The sequence below is a fragment of the Canis aureus genome, chromosome 19, assembly GCF_053574225.1.
Source record: "Canis aureus isolate CA01 chromosome 19, VMU_Caureus_v.1.0, whole genome shotgun sequence".
In the NCBI taxonomy this organism is placed as follows: Eukaryota; Metazoa; Chordata; class Mammalia; order Carnivora; family Canidae; genus Canis; species Canis aureus.
Genome location: NC_135629.1, coordinates 21,902,755 through 21,924,377, shown reverse-complemented (window position 1 = coordinate 21,924,377; position 21,623 = coordinate 21,902,755). Strand labels below are relative to the sequence as shown.

Sequence of the window (21,623 nt, the reverse complement as noted above, 5' to 3'; positions counted from 1 at the left end):
TTTAGTGCCCTAAGCTTCTTTGGCTGTGATGGCAACTCCCAAGCAGGCTGACTGAAAGGAATGAGCACACCCGGCGGCCTCTGTTCTCCCTCACACTGGGCTTCACCTCCCTACCTAGCCAAGTTCAGTCAGCTTCCCTTATGATAATGATGCTGTTGCCATCATCCCTTGATGCTCATTCCTTCCCCTGAGCCCTATGGAGAGACTGAGCTACAAGAGCACAGATTTTTTCTCATGAATTAACACAAGTCCAGCCACAGCTCTGGCCCTGGACACCTGTGTCTATGTTCTGCATGGCTTTCAGGTCCTGCCTACCTGGCATGGCTTTCAAGGTCCAGCATGATTGATGGCCCATGTTTTTTTTAACCTACTGTAGATTCTCATACTCTGCTATAACCACTTGCTTTTTGTTGGGAGGGGGGTATTAAGTCACTATAATCTTTTTTTTTTTTTAAGATTTTATTTTTATTTATTTATCTGAGAGAAAGAGAGAGTAGAATGGAGAAGGAGAGAGAATATAAAGCAGACTCCATGCTGAGCACAGAGCCCAATGCAGGGCTTGATCCCACAACCGTGAGATCTTGACCTAAGTGGAAACCAAGAATCAGATGCTCAACCTGAGCCACCCAGGCACCCCCCATTACCTTTCTTTAAACATTTTTTTTTCTCTGAATGCTTTTTTCCTCTTAGTTTTATTGAGATATACTTAACATATAATACTGTAATAGTTTTTGATGTATACTGTGATGATAGATTAGACATATATATTGGTATGTTTTGGTATCTTTATGACATATATAGATATACAGAGATCTCAAAATGATTACCACAGTAAGTTTAATTAACATCTATCACCTCACATAGTTACAATTTTTTTCCTTGTAATGAGAACTTTTAAGATCTACTCTTAGCAACTTTCAAATATATGATACAACATGGTTAACTTTAGTCACCATGCTGCACATTACATCTCAAGAACTTATTTATAACTGCAAGTTTGTAGCTTTTGACAACCTTCACTCCCCTGCCAACCTCCCTCCTCTGGCAATCACCAATCTGTTCTGTTTTTATGGGTTTAATTACATTAGATGCCACATATGAGTGAGGTCATACAGTATTTGTCTTTCTCTGTTTGACTTATTTCACTCAACACAGTGCTCCTCAGATCCATCCATGTTATTGCAAATAGCAGGATTTCCCTCTTTTTTATGGGTGAATAATAGTCCATACATACCACATTTTCTTTATCCATTCATCCATCAATGGACACTGGGGTTATTTCCTTGTCTTGGCTATTATGAATAATGGTGCGATGAATGTGGCAGTGCAGGTATCTCTTTGAGGTAGTGATTTCATTTCCTTTGGATATATATCCAGAAGTGGAATTGATGGATCATATAATAGTACTATTTTTAAATTTTTTAAGGAACCTGCACACTGTTTTCCACAGTGGCTGCACCAATTTACATTCCTGCCAACAGTGCACAAGGGTTTTCTTTTATCCACATTCTTGCCAACACTTGCCATTTCTTGTCTTTTTAACAACAGCCATCCTAACAACTGTGAGGCACTATCTTCTTGTGGTTTTGACTTGCAATTCCAAATAACTGTATTCTTAAAACTGCCTTGGTTCCTGGTTAAGGGGTTGAGGAAGATAATAATAAAAGTTGTAATTCTTTGACTATTTATTACCAGACAGGTACTCAACAGTACAGACACACTATCTCATTTAATTTTCACAATTCTTTGAGGTATTATTATATCCAGTTAAGGGGCACCTGGGTGGCTCAGTGGATTAGGGGCCCAACTCTTGATTTTGGCTCAGGTCATGATCTCAGGGTGGTAGGACTGAGCCCTGCATCAGGTTCTACGTTCAATGGAGGAGACTGCTTGAGGATTCTTGCTCCCTCACCCTCTGACCCTCCCCCGTTCATGTTCTCTTTCTCTTAACAAAACAAAATCTTTAAAAAAAATCAATTATTACACCCAGTTAACAGATAAAGAAAAACAGGAACAGAGAGGTTAATTATAAGCATTATATGAAGTATGCACAGAAAGTCTTCAGCATAGTACCCATACGTGATAATTACTTCTTAAATGTACATATCACTACAGTACCTTACCCCATACATACAAAAATATACTTCCCAATAATCTCAAACTAGTCATTGTCCTCTTTATGGGAACAATGAGAAAACCACAGCACCCTCTGTTGAACCAAAAGGCATCTAAGGCAGACACTGTTCATTGTGCAGAAAGCAAACTGAGGGCAAGGAGGCATGTGCGATAGGCCTGTGGCCACACAGATGACTTGCAGCCAAGAGTCCTGGCTCCTTCTGTTGGCAAAGGCACATGCACAAGCATGGCTCTTTCTGACCCTCACTAAACCCTCACCCAGCCTTGCCCTGACTCTTAGAATAATGCAACAGGAATGGCTGCCTCGTGCGAGAGATGATGCTACTCATGCTGCTGCTGCTGCTGGTGAACGAGAAGATGATCACTAACACTGAATGCCAACTGTGGATCTGGCTTGCTTCTAAAGCGCTTTTACATAAACATAACGTTTACATGATATGCCAAAGGTCACACAGTTTGGATTAGAAGCCCTGCACTTGCACTTCGGGAATGACACAACCCAAAATGGCCACTAATCCACAGATCCATGGATTTGGAATTCTTCCATTCTCAGAGGACTAGAACTACTTGGTAAACCTAACAAATCTTTGAGGAAAGATGTAGACCTGGTTAGAAGAACTAAAGCCAAGGAGGTAACTTTATAGGAAACTTTTTGAAGGCTGTATCTTTTATATAAATACAAATAGATACGCACCCACCGAAGTACAGAATGTGGCAAAAGGAAAATAGATTGGATCGCTCTGGTCAAGGAATTAAAAACATTTTCTTAAAAAGGAGATTAAAAAACAAAACTGTGATCAGCAGATGGGCAGCTGTGTTCGCTGAGTTGTGGTCATGAGTGCGACAATGATTCTTGGAACTTTCAGTAACCACAGTAGTATAAGGTGTTCCTTGAGTCTTCACGCATGAAGAAATAGGGATTCTCTGGGAATTTGGGGGAATTACTGACCTTGAGAGAATCACAGCAATTCCAAAGAAAAAGAAGTTAGCTTTACAGAATATTAATGTATTTACACAGAAGCAGCACACGTGGTGGTGGAGGAACCACCAGTCATTCTATCCAAATCCGAACCCCTTCGGAGTTGAGCCTGATTTGAACCACCACAAGTTCCACCACTTGCTAGATGTGTGACCTTGGGTAAGTTACTTAACCTCTCTGTGCCTCCATTTCTTCATCTGTAAGAATGGGAGGAGATAACAGTTCCTACATCACAATTAATGCAGGTAAAGTACACAGGCTCGGGCCTGACATGATTCAGTAAGTGACTCTTCGGTGACTTCAAAAAGTGCTTTATTTACGATCACTGATTATGAAAGTAATAAGCTCATAGTAGAAGATAGAGAATGCATACATTACTTAGGAAAATAAAAAATAAAGTGTCATATCATCACCTACATATTGATGCACTGTCGACCTTTGGGAGTATGCTTAAGGGAAGTAACTTTTTTTGAAGCCAAACTGGAATATTATTTATGGTCTTTTGAAAATTACTTTTTAAAATTAAAAACACATTTTTTTAAAGAGGGAGTTTTCAAATCTAATTTCTATACTCAGGTTCAAATAAACAGTACCGGGGACCAAACAACCTAAATACTACCACCCTACTCTAGAGACTTCTGAAAAAGCTTTCAACAAAAGTCTTTAAACAGCAAATAGCACATGACTAATTTTTTCACTGTGCTTAGTAACCATAGCAGGGAGGCTTAAGACACATCAGAATTAAAGAATCACATAGTAACATCTAGAGTTAACAGAATGTTTCAATTCTTTTGCCCCCCAAAACACTCAACTACCAAGTAACTTCTGACTCAACTTTGCACAGCCAATAAGCAGTGTCTGTTTCTTTGCAAAGAACAAACGAACTTGATTTTTGTGGAAGTTAAAGAGCCAACATCATATTGAGTTAATGTGAAATAAAACAAGAATTGAAAATTCCAGCCCATGCTGTATCTTAAAAAACGACAACAACAAAATCCTACCTTCAACCCTAAATAGGTTAAAATTAAGTTTCAAATACTCTTCCCTGGCTCCTCCCTCCCCACCATCAATACCACGCAAGAGCTGTATTTTCCAGTCCAGTTTCTTCACGGTAAAACACTTTCTCATGAGACTGCCTGTGGTCAGGGCTGAATATGGTACCGGAAAAATGCTTCTCATGGCATCTAGATCATACCCATTCCAAGTCTAGCCTGACCATTAAGTACAGACACACCCGGAAATTGTAAACTATTTTAACAACAGGACCTTTCCCCACCTCAAAAGTGGGATAATCTTTGCAGCCTACCTATGTCCCAAGGGTGTTCTGAGTATTAACAAGTTAGCATTAGTCAGGCACTTTGATTTCACAGACAAAGGGCTCTGTAGAAGTACAAAGTATGATTATCCAACCCAGCCGCCTTCTGGAGAGTCACCCAAGATGACAACAGAGAGGAGGGAGAAAGACTGTTGCTTCCATAGCTGCCCTCTCCTAAGCAAAGCCACCTCCCAGTCACATACATCCCGGGCCAGACTGGTGGGGGCTGTGCTGTGTTTGAGTGTCTGCTGCATTGTTCCCTTATATAGTCAATGAGGAGGGAATCCCTCTGTGTGCACGTTTCCAATCCACATTCCAAAACAGTATAGGCAACAGAGCAGATTTTCAACTGTGATTTATAGGGCCTGATATGACAGGGCCAGGCACTGTGTTAGGATTGTGCCCATCACTTCTTCAGGATGTGTATGGAAGAGGAAGCTTCTGAAGACTACTATCCTCGAAGTTGTTGCAAATGTGGTGTGTGCACGTATATCAGCACGGGCTTAAGTACAGAGGTCTACATACAGTTATGCAAACCCCACCTTAGAAATAAAACAACAATAAAATTCTAGTTTTGGCATGCTTGCTTTAAAATCTACATTTAATGTAGATTTGAGCCTTTGCCTCTGTCTCAGGAGGTGCCCCAGATCTGATATAACAATCCTGAAGACCATTACATGCATTACATAACACTGAAGTCTGGAAGGTGTTTTAGAGGGACAGACAATGAGGCACATGTCGTTATTTGGCATTATAGTATCTGCCTGGCGCTTTTAAAGAAGAAGAGCAAAAGCTGGCCTCTAATAAAGTCAGCTGAACACCAGTCACAGAAACTCTAGTATATTTTCCTTTACCTCAACTGTTCATGTTTAGATCCGAAGTCAGAAAAGAGCCTTCGGCAAACTGCAAGAGCTACTGATTTGTCCAATACTGTTACTGTTGAAAATACACACACACACACACATACACATACACACACATCATAAACATAGAGCTACTGAGGCAGGCATAACTAAGCAGAGCATCTAGAAAAGCCTAACTGCTGAACAACTAATCCTGGGAAATCCTGCACCATAAAACCATACACCGCAATAGATTAATTCTTAGTAAAAAGCCTGGCAAATTTCTCAGAAGTCAAAAAGGCTCCTGAGTCCTAAGGGTTAACTCACATGCCTTTAAAAAAAATGACACATATTATTTCCTTTTATCATAAAACAATGCATTTATTATTTTCTGTATATCTGTTAAAGGGCATGGCTTTCTGAGTGGAAAACAAAACAGAACTTGGTCACATGTTTATTTGCTTCAGCTACTCCCTTCCCCTTCTGATAAATAATCAAACATGCCATCCAGAAAAAACAAAACCAGCGAGCTGGGAAATTTGATGGTCATCAAATAGACTGAGATACCAAGAAAAGCAGCCCACTGTTCCCACACTGAGTTTTCGGCCCCCACACCTACACTAACATCTGAGTAAATACCTCCAGTCACTCTTTCCATTTTCCCTGCAATTACTCCTACTGTTAAACAAATTGTCCTTAAGGCAGTCGCAAACATAATTTTTTTTTCCTGCAAAGTAGAACAACTTCTGAACATTAAAAAAAGCCAGCATAGCAATAGCAATAGCTCAATACACACACGCGCACACACTTATTTATTTTATTTATTTAAATATTTCTTCCATTAGAGGTTCGGACAACTACAGAGCTTATTTCTTTCTCTATTCTAACAGATGCTGTTTTGGACAATAAAATTTAAGGATATTTAGTCTGGGGACTAACAAACAAGCTTCAGAGTAATAACAATTCCCTTAAGATCAAAAGAGCTAATTTTCCATTTCCTGTCTATTCCCTGACCAGTACATGGTTAAAAAAAAAAAAAAATTAGCACCTGGCTTACCAATTATAGTGAAGTTGGGGGTCAGGGTGGGGGGAGGGGTGCGGGGGGAGGAGGGGCAGGCACAAGGGGACGACGACGCCATCAGACAGGAAAAGGTGGAACCCTTTAAAAAAATATCAAACCATGTGTTAAGAAACTCATTTCAACAGAAAGGACTCAGAGAGCAATCCCATCCACTCTTCCACACAGAGCGAAGCAGCAGCCCAGGTCCAAGGGCTTTCCCTGCCATACTAATTACCCACAATGAGAATTTTGAAAAGAGCTTTCCAACATCAAAGTTAACAACCATCGCGGAAAGTGAGGCGGGCTTTCTCTTTCCTTTCGCAGCCCACTCCGTTTAAACAATAGTAATATGAATGAGATAATGACCGTGCTTGTTTCAGCAGCCTGACTTTTATTGGCATGAAATTGGTACAAATATTATCAAGACCGATTCACGAGTGATGACGGTGTCATGATGCAAACATCAGAGGACAATTCTGCAGAGGCAGAATTACAAAGGCACCATCCCTGCACCCTCTTACCACTTGTGATAACAGGAAGAAAAAGAAGGCAACACGAAACAAAGTCGCAAACAAGCTGAGAGGGCTCTGAACTACATTCAAGCTTACAAAACTGTCCTGATCACACTCGGCTGCTTGCCTGGCTGATTATATATATCCCGAGACCCATCTGAAAGCAAGAGTGAATTAACAAGGAGTTAGAACCAACCGGTCTTCTGAAATCTCTAAAAAGAAAACCGCCTTTGATGGGGGGGGGGGGGGGGAGAGAAGAGAAAGCAGTAAACAAGTTGGATCATCTTATTTTGCCCTTCAGAGAATGTCTGCGCAGGAGCGGATCCCTACTAGTCTGAAAGTTTAACCCCGCAAAAATGTTCCTTTTTTTTTTTTTTTTTTTCCTTTCTCTGGACACTTACAGAGAAAACGAAGAGTTTGACGGAGTGAGCTCGCACTGTCTGCCTTTGGATTTCCGTCTTCTTGCTGTAGATGGGTTCTGGCTGTTTCTGTGAAGCGGGGGTTGCCGAGTGGTAAAAAAGATGTTTGAATAAACAGGAAGTGCTGTGCGGCTGAAGCACACTCGAGGAGAAAACACACTGGAACATTGCCCTTTGTAGGCAACCTTAGGGACGCTTGCCTCCACAGTAGCTGGCTGGGCTCTCACTAAATGACAAAAGAAACCACAAGAATTCCTCAAGTAATTCTTCACTTTCAAAGTTGAAAGATCAGTTGGAGCTTGCAGGTAATTTTCAAAGTTGCATTTAGCATTTAAAGAAATCTATTAATGCTACACATATCTAAATCACTCCAGGTCTGCAAGCAGCGACACAGCATCAGGAGTGTGCCCTGGCCAGACCGAGCCCTAGCCAGACAGCTCTTTCTCGCAGACAAATACACACCGACAGGGTTTCGGGAAACCTGCTCTTGAGATATTTTTGTGGTGACATTTACATAGGCAGGATGCTTAAAAAAAAAAAAAAAAACACAGGGAAGAAAGAAAGAAAATCCAGATTCTGCAGACTTTAGAGGAATTTGTCACATGTATTTTTAAAGAACATATCGTCCCGCATTCCCGGGATGTGCCCTTGATCTTGCTTTTGCTGCTTTTCCTTTACATTCTCCTTCTCTGCAATCAACCAAACTACCTGTTTATCTCCAGATGCCTCGCTTGTCTACTCGAACACTCCTTAACCCGCCCCAAACTAATTATCAAAGTCCTGTCTTCCGTCACCCGAGTAACTTGACAGATACTGTAAAGGAAAGTAAACTGCTAAAGGCAGAACAAGTCAGCTTGAAAAATAAGATGAGGAGCTGAACAGCCATATTCAATAAAAAAAAAAAAAAAGGCAAAAAGGGGGAAGGGGAGGAGGAAGAAAAGGATTCCTTCTGAAAATGTATTGCTGTTGTGGCAATGTTCTTCTGCCACGGAAGCAACTGATTTGTTATTTAGCATGGAATGCTGGACTGTCTGTCATCCAGGTGCTAATACTCGGCTAAAATAACTCATTGGGAACTGTCAGTGGGATGTTTACATAGGCCCCAATCTTTTCTTCATGGAAGGAAATTTTTTACTGGAATTCATCTTCTTTTGATCTCACATTCAAAGCAACGGCAGCTTGATAGACATTCAAGTCTGAAAGCAAATCCAGACGCTGAAGATAAACCGCCAGAATATGACAGGCAGAAGCATCTAAAGCTTATAAAAATGAAGAGAACAGCATGTCGCCTGAGTATTACAATAGCAGAAATCAAGAGACATATTAGGTGGAACTGATCAGCCACAAAAACAGTTCAAAAGGCAGATCATAGAAACAGAGGACTAGGCTAGGAGAAAAAAAAAATGGGACAGATCTGGTTTACTGCCTCACCTCCCTTCCGAGCCCCACAGTGCTTCCATGTCTGCCTCTTCACTTTTAGGAGGGGTGGAGTATCCAACTCCAATGTTCCTGTCTAACTCGGCTGGTCCAGTCAGAAACGCGGCAAAAGGTCTCCTAGCAATCTGTTTCCAAAAGGCAGGGGGAAAGGCCGACCCTTACCTTGCTCAGGGTCCAGCATGCTGCATTTTATTAGCATCCCCTGCATCTGCTCTGCAATGCAGTTTCAAAAGACACACAGCCTGGGCGCCATGCAAGTGGGTGGTCAGCAAGAGCATCTCTCCACAGAAGGGCTCTAAGTAGTTCGAGATGGGGCTGGAGAGCTCTAAGGACTCTAGTTCCCTGACATGGCTAGTTATCAAATGAGCACAAACGCTCCAGCCTCAGTCACAAAAATAGACAGATGCGTTCAGTCCTAGAGATAGAGAGGTGCTCAACACCTAGTAGCTTTGAAGTCTACTAGTACAATTCCATAAAGGAATTGTATCACAAGATCTTTCTTACAGGTGCACAATCTTCTCTTTTAAAAATAAGCCTCTTATTGTAATCAAAGTCAGTACATGAAAAAGAAAAGGTAACTGTCCCAGCAATCCTGTCTTCAGAGCCATTAGTTAACAAACATGACACGAAGGGGTGGCATCAGGTTAGAGGGAAATAGAATTCCACATTATAACAGCCCACGGTTCCTCTTGATTCTGCACATCCTTCTCGGACTACGGAGCCAGATCTCCTGCAGCACCCTTGGCTTTTTAAAAATGCCCCTCCCCTCCTTTTGCATAATAAATCAACAGTAAAATGTAGATTTAAAAAAAAATGTACTAACCTATTTAAAAAGATGTAATCAGTTTAAGGGCTCGCCTCATGCAAACAAGATGCCTGTGTAACTTAGTTACAAATGTAAAAAAAACAAACAAGCAAACAAAACAAAAACCCTACTGGATTCTCAGACTGTTCTTAAAAGTTGCCTTCTCTCATGACTACACAGCTGATATACTAAAGCTGATTATTGATCTTTAAAGTGCCCTGGTTCCATGTGTTAGCGTTGCTACTATTCCTCTCTAACCTAAAACAAAAGTTACTTTTAATACTCCAAAAATTGCCTAAATATTCCATGTTGTTGTAGTTATTACATTGACCCAAAACAGGGAGGTTTACCGTGAAAAAAAAAACAAAAACAAAAACACAAGAAAACAAAAAACCAACCCGAATGCTAATTCCCTTTATACATTCTAAAACATACTCTTCCTCTACAAAGACTGCTGTCACTTCCATGGTGGGGCAGGGAGCAACCCTCCATTTCTCAGGGCCACTGCAAGTCTTTTTAAAAAAGCTGCCATGTATAAAGACCTTCATTAGTATAATTAAATGACTGTTGAGACTTTTTTTTTTGATATAAACAACTTTTGATATGTCATTTAAAAACCTCATAATAATATCATTAAAGAGCTACCATGTTTAAAAGAGAAATTGTCTGCTCAGGGCCATGGAATAGTAGCCGTGCTCCAGGCCGCTTCCTCTTCCCTTTCAGACTTCTGGACTTGAATGTCACCATAGACCTTGAATCCTTGAATGTGAAATGGCTTCACGCTAATTGCTCTAATTGCTTGAAGATGTGCAGGCAGGTGAAACCTGATCCCCGTGGCCATTGCAGAGACCAAGAACAACACTGGAATGTTTACACAGTGGTTTGATTTTAATAGACAGAAGGGCTGAGTTTAAGACAGCAAAAACACAGCTAATAGGTGACCCCTTAATGTAGTCCTCCTTAAAAAAAAAAAAGGCACACAACAAAATACAATTTCATGTTCTAAAAGGCAGTGTCCTAAATGCCAAGGTTATTTGCTTGACTCTTGCAGTGAGTACACGTTACGTTGCACCTGACATTTACACCCGAAACTCTACCCCGAATACATTTTTTTACCTTAAAACAAAAAAGCACTTTATATGTCAGTCACCTTACAAACAGATTATGACTGTATGGTATTTCCAAGTAAGTGCACTCATTTAAATTTTAAATTGAATATTTTTCACTACTGCAATACTCCTTGTCCCTTAAAGGGGAAGCCTTGTATCTCCTTGTTTATTCCTTTGCTTCTTCTGCTCCCCCATCCCACCATTTATGAAATGCCTGACCCTTGTAGATTCCTTCAATGCAGTTAAAGTTGAACCCAAACCCTTTCATGTTGGTGCTTAAGACAAACGTGCATCCTTTTGGTGCCTTTTTCCTTTGTTACTGTGTGGGACTGTGGTCTGCTTCTCATCTAGGGGCTAAGGCAGCCAGGGGAGTGGCTGACATAGTTACTCAATGACAGTGACCATTCTCCCCGGATATTTTAATGAATTGAGATGGATACAGAGGTTTGACAATGGCTCCCAAGAGCCCCCTCTTAACAGAACACAAATGTAACCAATGTTGGACAGGAAATATACTACAGCAAGACCAAGATAAAAATGCAACAGCACCTACAAGGTGTCATTAACAAAAGGAAACCAACAAGGGTTAGGGGCAGGCTTAGCCAGGTGTTGAAATATATATATTTATATATTACATACATATCTATCATACATATCTCATACATATCATACATACACACACGTATAGATATGTATCAAGAATCTGAATGTATAGAGATATTTCATATATAGTCAAGCAAACACTGCTAAGGAGAAAATAGGAATTAAACATTAACTACAGAAAGAAAAAATACCATGAAGCAATGAAATTATTTTATGGTTAAGACAGGCAATTAAAAGCAATAGATACACCTCGCAAACGAGAACAGAAGCAGGTAACACCCTCATACAGCTGGGAGCACTGTCAAATGGCTGCTCTGCTAAGTTATGCTGTGTATTAACTTCTGATGGTAAAACACAAAGTGCAGCAGAAAAGGGGCAAAAGAAAAAAAAAAAGGTCCTTTAAAGCTATGAAACACTTTTAGTTATATAAGGTAAGTAATAAATATAGGAGCTGGCAGTGCCTGGACTATTTGTCTCCAAACACGGGAAGACAAAATAATTTAACAAAAATAACTGCACAGAACACCCTTCCGAATCACAGCCACCGCACACACTTTTATGGGCACTCATACCTTGTTCTCAAAGTTATAATCCCCTATTAAGAAGTAATGCCTCCTGCTCTGAAAAAGGAGGGAGGACGAGTATCCATTTATCCACATAAAGATTAAGTATAAACTAGTCCAAGCCAGTGAGAGGAACACTCAGGGAAAAGTAAACAGGCCCCTACCCCCTACCCCCAAAATAGTTCCCCTTTGAAAGCTCTATGCAGTGAGTGCCTGGTACCAAGGGCTGCCCTATTTGCTGGAGGGGTCAGCAAAGCTATGCTAAACTGACAGGTTCAGTTTACAACAGGCCAGAACTTTGTTTGGATATACTGGCCTTGCTCACCGCCAGCTTAACAACAGATGGCTAGAAAACTTTCATTATGCTACACAGGACTGAACTGCAAACAATCCAGAAAACTGTGAAAAGTTTAACTCCCTCTAAACCAATGTGCCAAACCAGGGCCTGCCCAGAGCCAGTGAGCCGGGGGGCCAAGGGGGCGGTGGAAGTGATGGATAAAACAAATCGGCACTCACTAACTGCCCAAGTCAACTCAAAGTGTCACTCAGATACCAGAAGAGCGACGACCCCCCCCCCCTTCGTCTTGATTTTAACTGTTCAAAGCCCAGACCTTATAAGGAGTTGTACTGACTGTGCCTTCTTTTCGATTTTCCCAAAATACACTGTCAGACTTCCCCTCCCTTTAGAGAAAGAAAATCTCCCTCCAGACAATTCTCAAGCTCCCTTCCTGTCTTCCCTCCCTCTGGAAATTGGGAGGACAAGACCAAACAGTCTCACTCTACACCTAGATTTAAATATGATTTATCCAAATCTGTATATAATTTAAATATTCATTAAATCGATTCAATCACATGAACCCTAATATCTCCTAATGCTCTGAGACAGGTTATAAATGCACCTTCAAAGGTTTAATTCAATTGGCAATCTGAGAGGTCTTATCACTAGATATGTGTTATTTTCATATTATTCAAGAAATGAACAAATGCGCTTTCCACAAATGTATTTTAGAAGCTACCCTTTCCTGTTATTGAAAGAAAATTGTGTTTATTACTCCTTTAGCATAGTGTAAACTCATAAACGTCAACAGAGAGTACAAGGAAAGCTGTCAACTAAATATTGTTTCCTTCATGAGCTGTTCTTCCAAGTCAATTACGCCTTTCAACTTCTGGGGCATTGTATGATAAACTGGCAGTAAAAATCATTCACATTAATATACCATGGTGCCTTGCCTGCAAAAGGTAATTAAAGAAGTAAATGACTCATAAGAATAGACATATTAGCTGCAAAATGAAAGGCAACTGAGCTGCCACATAAAAATATGTACCATTAAGATACTGCATTTTCATATTCCTGTAATCAGCTTCAGTAGACTAATGCTTATTTAATCCAGTTCTGTGCTAAGTCCATCAACAACTGTTTTTTGCTGTTTTCTCCTTGACTGAACATTATGAGAGCAGGTTTGGAATAAATACTGCAATGAGATTTTTGCATACTCAATTGAAGAACAGGTTTTTACATTTTAAAATCTATTTTTTTTTCCTTTCTCTGAGAAATACAACATGAAAAAAATTACTGGTGGGGGAAAAATATATATTGCGAGCTAGACGTGCCTCTTTAAATGGCAGAATATTTTAGGGAAAAATATTTGTTTCCACATTCAACCTGCTATCAGCACAGGGGAAAGGGAGCCATGCCTCCACCTGCCAGATCTCTGCTACCTTTATAAAGCGCTCCCTCTTGTTAATAATGTCTTCCATTGGCATGGGTGGGACAAGGCAATTTATCCGGTGGCAGGGATGGAAAGAGAAAGCCAGAGGAAGGCAGGAGTTGACAGGTGGTGTGGCAGGAGAGGACCGCAGACTTGCCTAGTGGCTCCTGAGTTCTCTTCTTTCCGGAGGGGGGATATTACTGAACAGAACCTTCCCAAAGATGAGCGAACTGACCCTCAAATTTACTGCTCTGTACTTTCCATTCTCTGGCTTTCAAACTGACATTTTGTTTTATCCCTCCAGTCCTTTATTTCAGCATTTCCTCGCAAGTCCAGACAAGCCACAGAGAGACATTGCCCGTGTGGTCTGAGATTCTTCGATAAAGTTGTTCGCTCTCCTGCTTCTGGAGCCTCCATCTCGACCAAGTGAGAGGAATCCACCATTGGTGCTACTGAGATGTTCTGAGAACGTTTAGACATGGGAGGTTTCCTGGAGGCTGGAGAAATGCCTGTTCTTGCTGTGGAAATTAAGGCTCTTTGTTGATGACTGATGTGGGCCTAAGGCTTCGCCAATTCAGTTTGGGAATTTTACCTTTCAAAACTTGCGATTCCTCCGATGTACCGAAGCCAGCAGTGAAAATCCACCTACAAGATGTATCTGTCTTCTATCATGTTTGCCAACAATTCACTCACTTTCAGTAACATCTGAATGCCTCTAGATAGGGTCCACTAACTTATCAAAAAAGCCCATGAGATTCCTGACCCGGTTTTTGTCTTCAGATGATAGGCTTTCGACAGAGGCAAAGGTCTAGATTTCTATACAAGTTGTGGGTTCTGCCCTTCCCTCCTTCTATGAGAACAGAAATCTCTTTGGCTTTAAAACTGATGAGCAGCCAGCCAGGCCTCAAGGACAGCCCAGGGTGTGGGGACAACCCTATAAGGACCCTTTGCTGTTTATTTACCTTTTCACAGTTCTGAGAACTACCGAGAGCCTCCCAGATTTAGGCTGGGTCTTTCCTCCTCCTGTATTGTTGCCTCAATGTTCGAGCAGACACCACTTGGAACCACAATTAATGAGCTCTAGTCCTTTTTCTAATTAAGGAACAAAGGTTCCTGTGTGCACAGTATGGTGACGCTGTCTGCAGAACACACGTGGAAAGAGAAGTGAATGCTTCTAATTGCTTCAAAATGGGATTTTTAATATTTAGGAACATAATGGGATCGGGAAATAAGAGCATTTCCAACATCCTTTACAAATAAGGCTTTACAAAATATTGTTAGCTGTTAATAATACATCATTATCAAAAATGGGAAGTTATGAATACCATGCACGTAACCTTTGTATTCACGTGAATTAACCTATATGTATGAATACAATGATACATGAATTAGTTTTTAAAAATACAATAAAAAAAAAAAAGAAAAAGCCTTCCTCAAAAAAAAAAAAAAAGAAAAAAAAAAAGAATAAGGCAAGAAGGCAGCTCCTGTGAGCCTGATATTCCTCAGACCTTAGCAGATTAGGATTCAAACGTGTAATTAAGAAAGATAACCCCAGTTTTTATAGTAATTAGGGGCTGTGGGAAATAGGATCCTATCTCTCAAAAGTGTTACAAATACCCCATACTTCTAAATAACCTGCAATGCTTGGAAAGTAGACTCACTACCAAGGGCAAAGCTGCTATGCCGTGAGCGAACACAGTAAATGACAGACTGGCGTTCAAGTCCATTAGCTGCTATGTGATAGGAGCACATTCACTAGCACGCGACCTGTGAAAAATCTTAGATCTCTTTAAATCTTTGAATTGGATTACTGCATTAATTCTTAAGAACTGCAATCCTTCAACCAAGTCAAATTACCCTCATTAACAGTGGAAAAACTGCCTCTGCAATAAGTTAAAAAAAAAAAGATATTTATTACCTATAATCACTTTCACGTACTTCACCTAGAAATATGATGAACGGATGCCAACAACTTTGGCAACGGCAGCATCTTGATTTTGCATACTGATTTGAGTTAAAATAAAACTGAAAACATTTGCATGGTGTTGAAAATTTTTTTTCACATCCACAGGACATGTCCTTTCATTATCCTAAGCCTCTGATAGGAAGCAAATAGCCCCATTTTACAGGAGAAGATACAGGTGTAGGCAGAGAAAATTGCGCCCACTGACCAAACTCTCCCAAGCTGATTAGGGGCAGGGTCGCCTGGCCCTGTGTTCTGGACCCACGCTGCAAGAATTAATTCAGAAATACAGTCTTCTAATTCTCCTGTCATGCAATGCACTGACTTCTCCAAATCATACTCAGGGAAGGTAAGGCAGGCAAAAATAAATGCAAAGATCGGAACGCAGCTCTGAGGGTAGAAATGATCCCCGTAATAAATACAACGGAAGCTGCCTCAATTCTTCCCTTACCACATTCGCTGTTACTGTTTAACCTGCCTTGAGAATGCATCAAATGTGTCCTTTTCCAGTGACAGAAGAAAAAGAAATGTAAATTGATCTACTCTGGCCTTCTTGCTCTCTAAAATGGTCTCATCGGAAATGTGATAACAGCTTGACCGATTCTGAACAACTTATGGTACGTTGTGGCAAATGAGCTCCTTGTAGCCCACTGACTGTTGTTCTTGGCTCCAGGGATGTGACTGCTGCAGTTCTGGGACTTCCCAGCACAAACCAGAGCAGGAGAGTCCTTGCCACAGAGAAGGCAAGTAATTGGAGAAAGGAGGGGTGGGGGTGTCTGTGTTTATGGAAAGAGACCATTTTTATATTGTGTATTAAGGAATGGGAAAAGGTGAACAGAGAAGGTGCTCTCTAGAACTTGAGAGCGACCAACACTTCTCAAGAGCTGTAATAAAATGCTAACTGGAGTTAATAATAAAAACCCAGAGGCACTACAAGGCTCTGAAGTGCCTTCTGAATCATCAGGAAAGAAAAAAAAAAAAAAAAAAAAAAGATAAAATTGTGCTCTAGATAGTTGTATGTGAAATGCATTTACTGCAATCTATAGATTGGAAACTAGGTAGTCTTTATTTAGTATAATGATGATAAAAATCAATTAAGTAGAATATTATCACTGGTAATCCTATAATCTACTGTAACCTTTTCATAAAATTTCCAAAAACCAGTTGTTGTTCAGATGAGCATTTCAATTCCACACGAGATTTGGAGAGCTGTGGTAGGGTATAATATTAAGTGAAATAGCACTGACCCATCTCATTCTGTAGAAGGCATTGGCATTCATTGCCCTACTAGCCTTCCCATGACCTTGCAAGGTGGAAATGACCATACCCATTTTTACAGTGGAAGAAAACAAGGTCAGAGAGGTTGACTACCTTGTCCAAGGAGAAACGTCTTCTAAAGCAGGTGTATGACTGCATGGAGGTGAAGGTGAAGCTGAAGAGACATCAGAGAGAGAGGAGGTGTTCAGAGGAGGACTGTGAGGAAAGAGGCTCCTATCTTGGGGCAATAAAAAATTGCAGGAAACCATGATCCAAACATCAGACGGCCCATGACCTGGAGACTCCTCACCCACCTCCTACCCAGTGGCACTGCATGCTTCAGAGGAGAATATAGGAACTGTTCCTCTTTGGCTCTACCATTTGTAGTCTCCTTTCTTTCTTTCAAGAGCTTTGTGACTAGCAATCGGGTGCTTTTCAAACAATAAATGCTTTACCGGTGACCTCATGATTAACTTGGTTCACTACTCTAGCAAGCTTTCAATATGAATGTTAAAGTTACTTTTCCACAAGTACCAGGCCATACCTTCTATTGACACATCAAATAAACCTAACTTTTGATGCATACTCTGCACCAAGCACAATCTAGGCACCAGGCCTATGAAGGTGCCCCTTCCAAAGGCTTAGAGTCGAACAGAAATCAGAGATAAGAACTGACAACCCACAAATCCAGAACGAGAAAGCCACTACAGAGGTATCCTTAAAAAAAGAACAACTAAAAAAAAAAAAAAAAAAAAAAAAAAAAGAACTTTACGTGCTTGTCTTTTCTAGCCTACTCTAGATAAGGCCATTAAGATTGTCTATGAGGAGGTGATATTCAAGATGAGACCTCCAAGTATAGAAGGAAGCAAACACCCAAGGAAGAGAGAGAGGAAGTTCAAGGAGATGGACCATTGGGGCTGAAAACTTATAGGTGGAAACATGCTAACAGATGAACTTCTGAATAGCTGGTGATATACAACTGTGCTATTCAATAATACTCTGTTCAGTCCTTTTGAAAAAGATTCTTTTTCTTTTTCAATCATTTTAAGGCAAGAGATGTATACAGATTGCAAATATGCTTTCAATCAAATGGCCTGAAATATAAAATGCACCGTGGTGGCAAAAAACTCTAAAGGCATAAAGGAATTTATGCAATTTTGACAGAATTTGACAGAGTATCTTAGACTTGGCCCTTGTTTCTGTCTTTACCTTTTTAAATGCTGCAGTGCATGGTGGTTGATGGAATGCTAAGACAGTCTCCTACGTTCCTACCCCTGTCTCAGATATTTCATCAAACAGTAGTCAGGATGTTGATTTGCAGGGTTTTGCAGCTACAATTAAGGTCCCAAATCAGCTGGCCTTAGGATAAGGAGATAATCTGAAGAAAAATCACAGGGTATTTCTATTTTGGAGCTTATACTGGCTTTTAGCAGTCAGAGAGAAAGAGTGTCCAAGCATGAGAAAGTTTTGATGCACCACTGCTGGCAATGGGGGGGAGATGGCCACCTGGCAAAGAAGTACGGGCAGCCTCTAGAAGTCGAGAGTGGCCTCTGGCTGACTACAGTCCAGTCCTACAACCACAATGAACTGAATTCTACCAACTACCCGAATGAGCTTGCAAGCAGATTATTCCCCAGAGTCTCCAGACAAGAACTCTGTCCAGGTAATACCTTCTATACTAGGACGCTCTGGAACTCTGGGCAGAGAAGCCAGTAGCTCTGTGCCTGGACTTCTGACCCACAGGACTGGGAGCTAACAAATGGGGGTTTGAAGCTGCTAAGTTTATGGTCATTTGTTATGCAAAAACAGAAAACTAATGGATGTGGGAGAGATGAAATCATATTGCCTGTGTCTAAAGTTCATGAAAGAACTTCCTGGGAGGGAGGAGTGCCAGTGGGGAAGGGAAGGAAAACATGGAGAGTGCATTCTGGCCCCACAGGGACCAGCATGGTGAACTCATACAGGGCTACTCACCTCTCTCCAGATTCACTTTCCTCACCTCGAAAGAGATGAAAGCCCTGGGTAGTGGTGATGGGAAGGGGCAGCTTAGGAGAATACACAGGCACAAATACTCTGGAAGTCCTAAAACACAATCTGAGTTTTCACTATTCATGAAAGCACTTTTCACTGCTTCTTTGCTGAGCTATTTTGATTTCTGATTTTCAGCTTCCTTTTCTTCGGTTATTCCCATTATCTGTGCCTATACTGATCGAGACCCAAATATGGAGTCATCCTTGGCTACAAAAGAAAAAGGTGGCTCTTAGGCCACCCTGGAGCTTCTTGGCACTCCAGGCAAAGCATGTGATCCCTTCCAGGGGAGAGGTACAAAGAGGTCACAGTATGTGTCCCCAGTGAGGAAATCCACAGTTCCTATCTTCCTTCCACTGTTCAATCTGCAGCCGCTTAGAAGGTGGAGACAGATGGCCTGGGTTCAAATCCTGAGTCCACTCTTGACCTTGCTCTAACCACTCTTCTGTTTTCTCAGGTATGGATAAAGCAGAAGTAATGGCAGCACTACCTCCTAGTGACATTGTGGGAAGTGGATTACATGCAGAGAGTGCTTTAAAAAAGGGATTCATTTATTTGAGAAAAAGAAAGAGCGAGCTGGAGGGGCAGAGAGAATCTCAAGCTGACTGCACTGAGAAGGGAGCCCCCCACACAAGGCTCAATCTCACAACCCTGAGATCATGACCCTGAGCCAAAACCAAGAGTCAGATGTTTAACTGACTGAGCCACACTGGTACCCCTACAAAAAGTGCTTTTAAGACAGTTTGGCCTTTAGTAAGCACCATGTAAGTATTATTATTATTACCATTGCTATGGATTCCAGAATAGGAGCTGATTTTTTTTTTTTTTTTCAGAAAGTCTGTTTTCTCCCCCAGGGAATTTGGAAGATGGGTCTCAGTATATATGTAAAAATGTATCCATAATAAGGATTTTACTACTAATGACTTTTCATGGTACACTATAAAACCCATCTAATCTCTGAAGAAAAAGTGAGAAAACCCCTCCACAGTCATGATTTTGCCGCATAATTTTATGTTTGCTCAAAGGAAAAAAAAAGACTATAAAGGACTTTAAAACCATGATTTATTGCTTTTTAACAAGCAGTTTTGGGGAAGCCAGAAAAGAGGATTCCCCTGCTGAAAGGGCATAGGGAGGTAAGGAATTTCAGCGCGGGGGTCAGAGACCAGAGCAGCCAGGAAAAGAAGGCAACAGTACAACAAAACAAAGGCAAACTCCAAGTCCAGAGCATACAATTCCTTACCCTCACTGCTTCGCTTACTCAACTCCTCACGGCCTTTCAAGCAGAGCTGGGAAGTGAGCGGTGAAGTCGGCTCTCCCTGACCTTACAACAGAGGGTGCAAAGCAGATCAATAAGCTGCCATCTGGAGCTGCGTAGCGAGCACCAGGGTAAGGGTTACCAATGTCCATGGTTGGGGTGCATAGGTGGCTAACCTAGGGCAGGTGCCAGTGTCCCAACACCTGAGCAGCCAAGGATGCCTATCAGTCCAGTGGGGCAGTGCAGAAAACTGTGTGTGTGTTGGGGGGGGGGGGGTGGATCTGGGCACAGAGATGAATGTGCCTCCAAGTAGAAACACAAACATGACCATGGAGTATTTGTTTGGGACCTCACAAGAGAGGCCAGAAGGCCAAGAAGGAGCCAGATGAACCATAAAAGAGAAGCTGTGGTTTGCAGATCCTGAGCAGAAGTTTGGACTTAGGTTTATTATTATCATTTTTTCAATTTGCCAAACAGAAAAATTGACTCTTTAGATAATGCAGGGTATGTAGTACTATTAATTTTAACACATGTATAAATCTGCATAATCACCACTACGATCACAATACAGAACAGCTCCATGACCACCTCCTAAACCACCTTGCGCTATTCCTTCATAGGCAGATCCTCCTCCTCCATCCCTAATTTCTGACAAACATGGATCTCTTCTCCATTACTGTAGTTCTGCTTTCCCAATGATGCCATACAAATGAAATCATGTAATATGTACCTTTGAGACTGGCTTCTTTTATTTACTTACTTTTTTAAAGACTTTATTTATTTACTCATGAAAGACACAGAGAGAAAGAGAGAGAGTCAGAGATACAGGCAGAGGGAGAAGCAGGCCCCATCCAGGGAGCCTGATGTGGGACTTGACCCCGGGACTCTAGGATCACGCCCTGGACCAAAGGCAGACGCCCAACCGCCGAGCCACCCAGGCATCCTGAGACTGGCTTCTTTTATGCAACAGAGCATCTTGTAGATTTTTCTAAGCTGGTGGGTACATCAATAGTTCATCGCTTATCGTTGCTAATTATTAGCCTACTGTATGGAGGTACCATACTTTGTTTATCCACTCACTCACTGAAAACATTTAGATTTACCTCAGCATGGAGCTACTATATATAAAGCTTCTATGAACCTTCATGAATAGGTTTTTCGGTAAACACAGGTCTTCTCTTCCTGTGTTTACGCCCAGAAGTATGAGTGCTGGGCCACATAGTAACTATGTGTGTGTATATTTATTTTTAAGAAGGTGACCCAACTTTTTCAGATGGCTATCCCCTCTTGCATTCCTACTGGCAGAGCATGCAAGTTTGTTTGATCCACATCCTTGTCAGCACTAGATATTGTCAGTATTTTTTCATTTTAGCCATTGCAACAGGTGGTCAGAATTTGTATCCCCCTAATTTCAAATGATGTTGAATAATTTTTCATGCCTTCTGTGCATCTTTTTTGGTGAAATTTCTATTCACCTTTTGCCCATTAAAAAAATTTTTTACCGTGGTTTTGAGAATTCTTGGCATATTCTGTATATAAATCCTTGGCTGGAGGTGTGACTCTAACATAGTTGATCCTAGCCACTACCTGTCTTCACTCAGGGATTATATATTTGCAATTTAGAAAGTTCT

General features: G+C 41.1%; 1 protein-coding gene across 10 annotated transcripts in view; it reads right to left on the bottom strand.

Moving 5' to 3' along the window:
- Positions 1-21,623, bottom strand: part of FOXP1 (forkhead box P1) — a 375,887-nt gene that overhangs the window by 163,828 nt on the left and 190,436 nt on the right. Inside the window, exon 1 of one of the 10 annotated variants that reach the window (XM_077858077.1) lies at positions 7,246-7,480. The exons of 6 other annotated variants lie outside the window; for them this stretch is intronic. In XM_077858077.1, the coding sequence (XP_077714203.1) occupies positions 7,246-7,431 (186 nt within the window). In that variant the 5' untranslated portion in view covers positions 7,432-7,480. Of the gene's footprint in view, positions 1-7,245; positions 7,481-21,623 lie in introns of those variants that run through there. 3 more of the 10 variants (XM_077858069.1, XM_077858068.1, XM_077858064.1) reach the window with 3 other exon arrangements.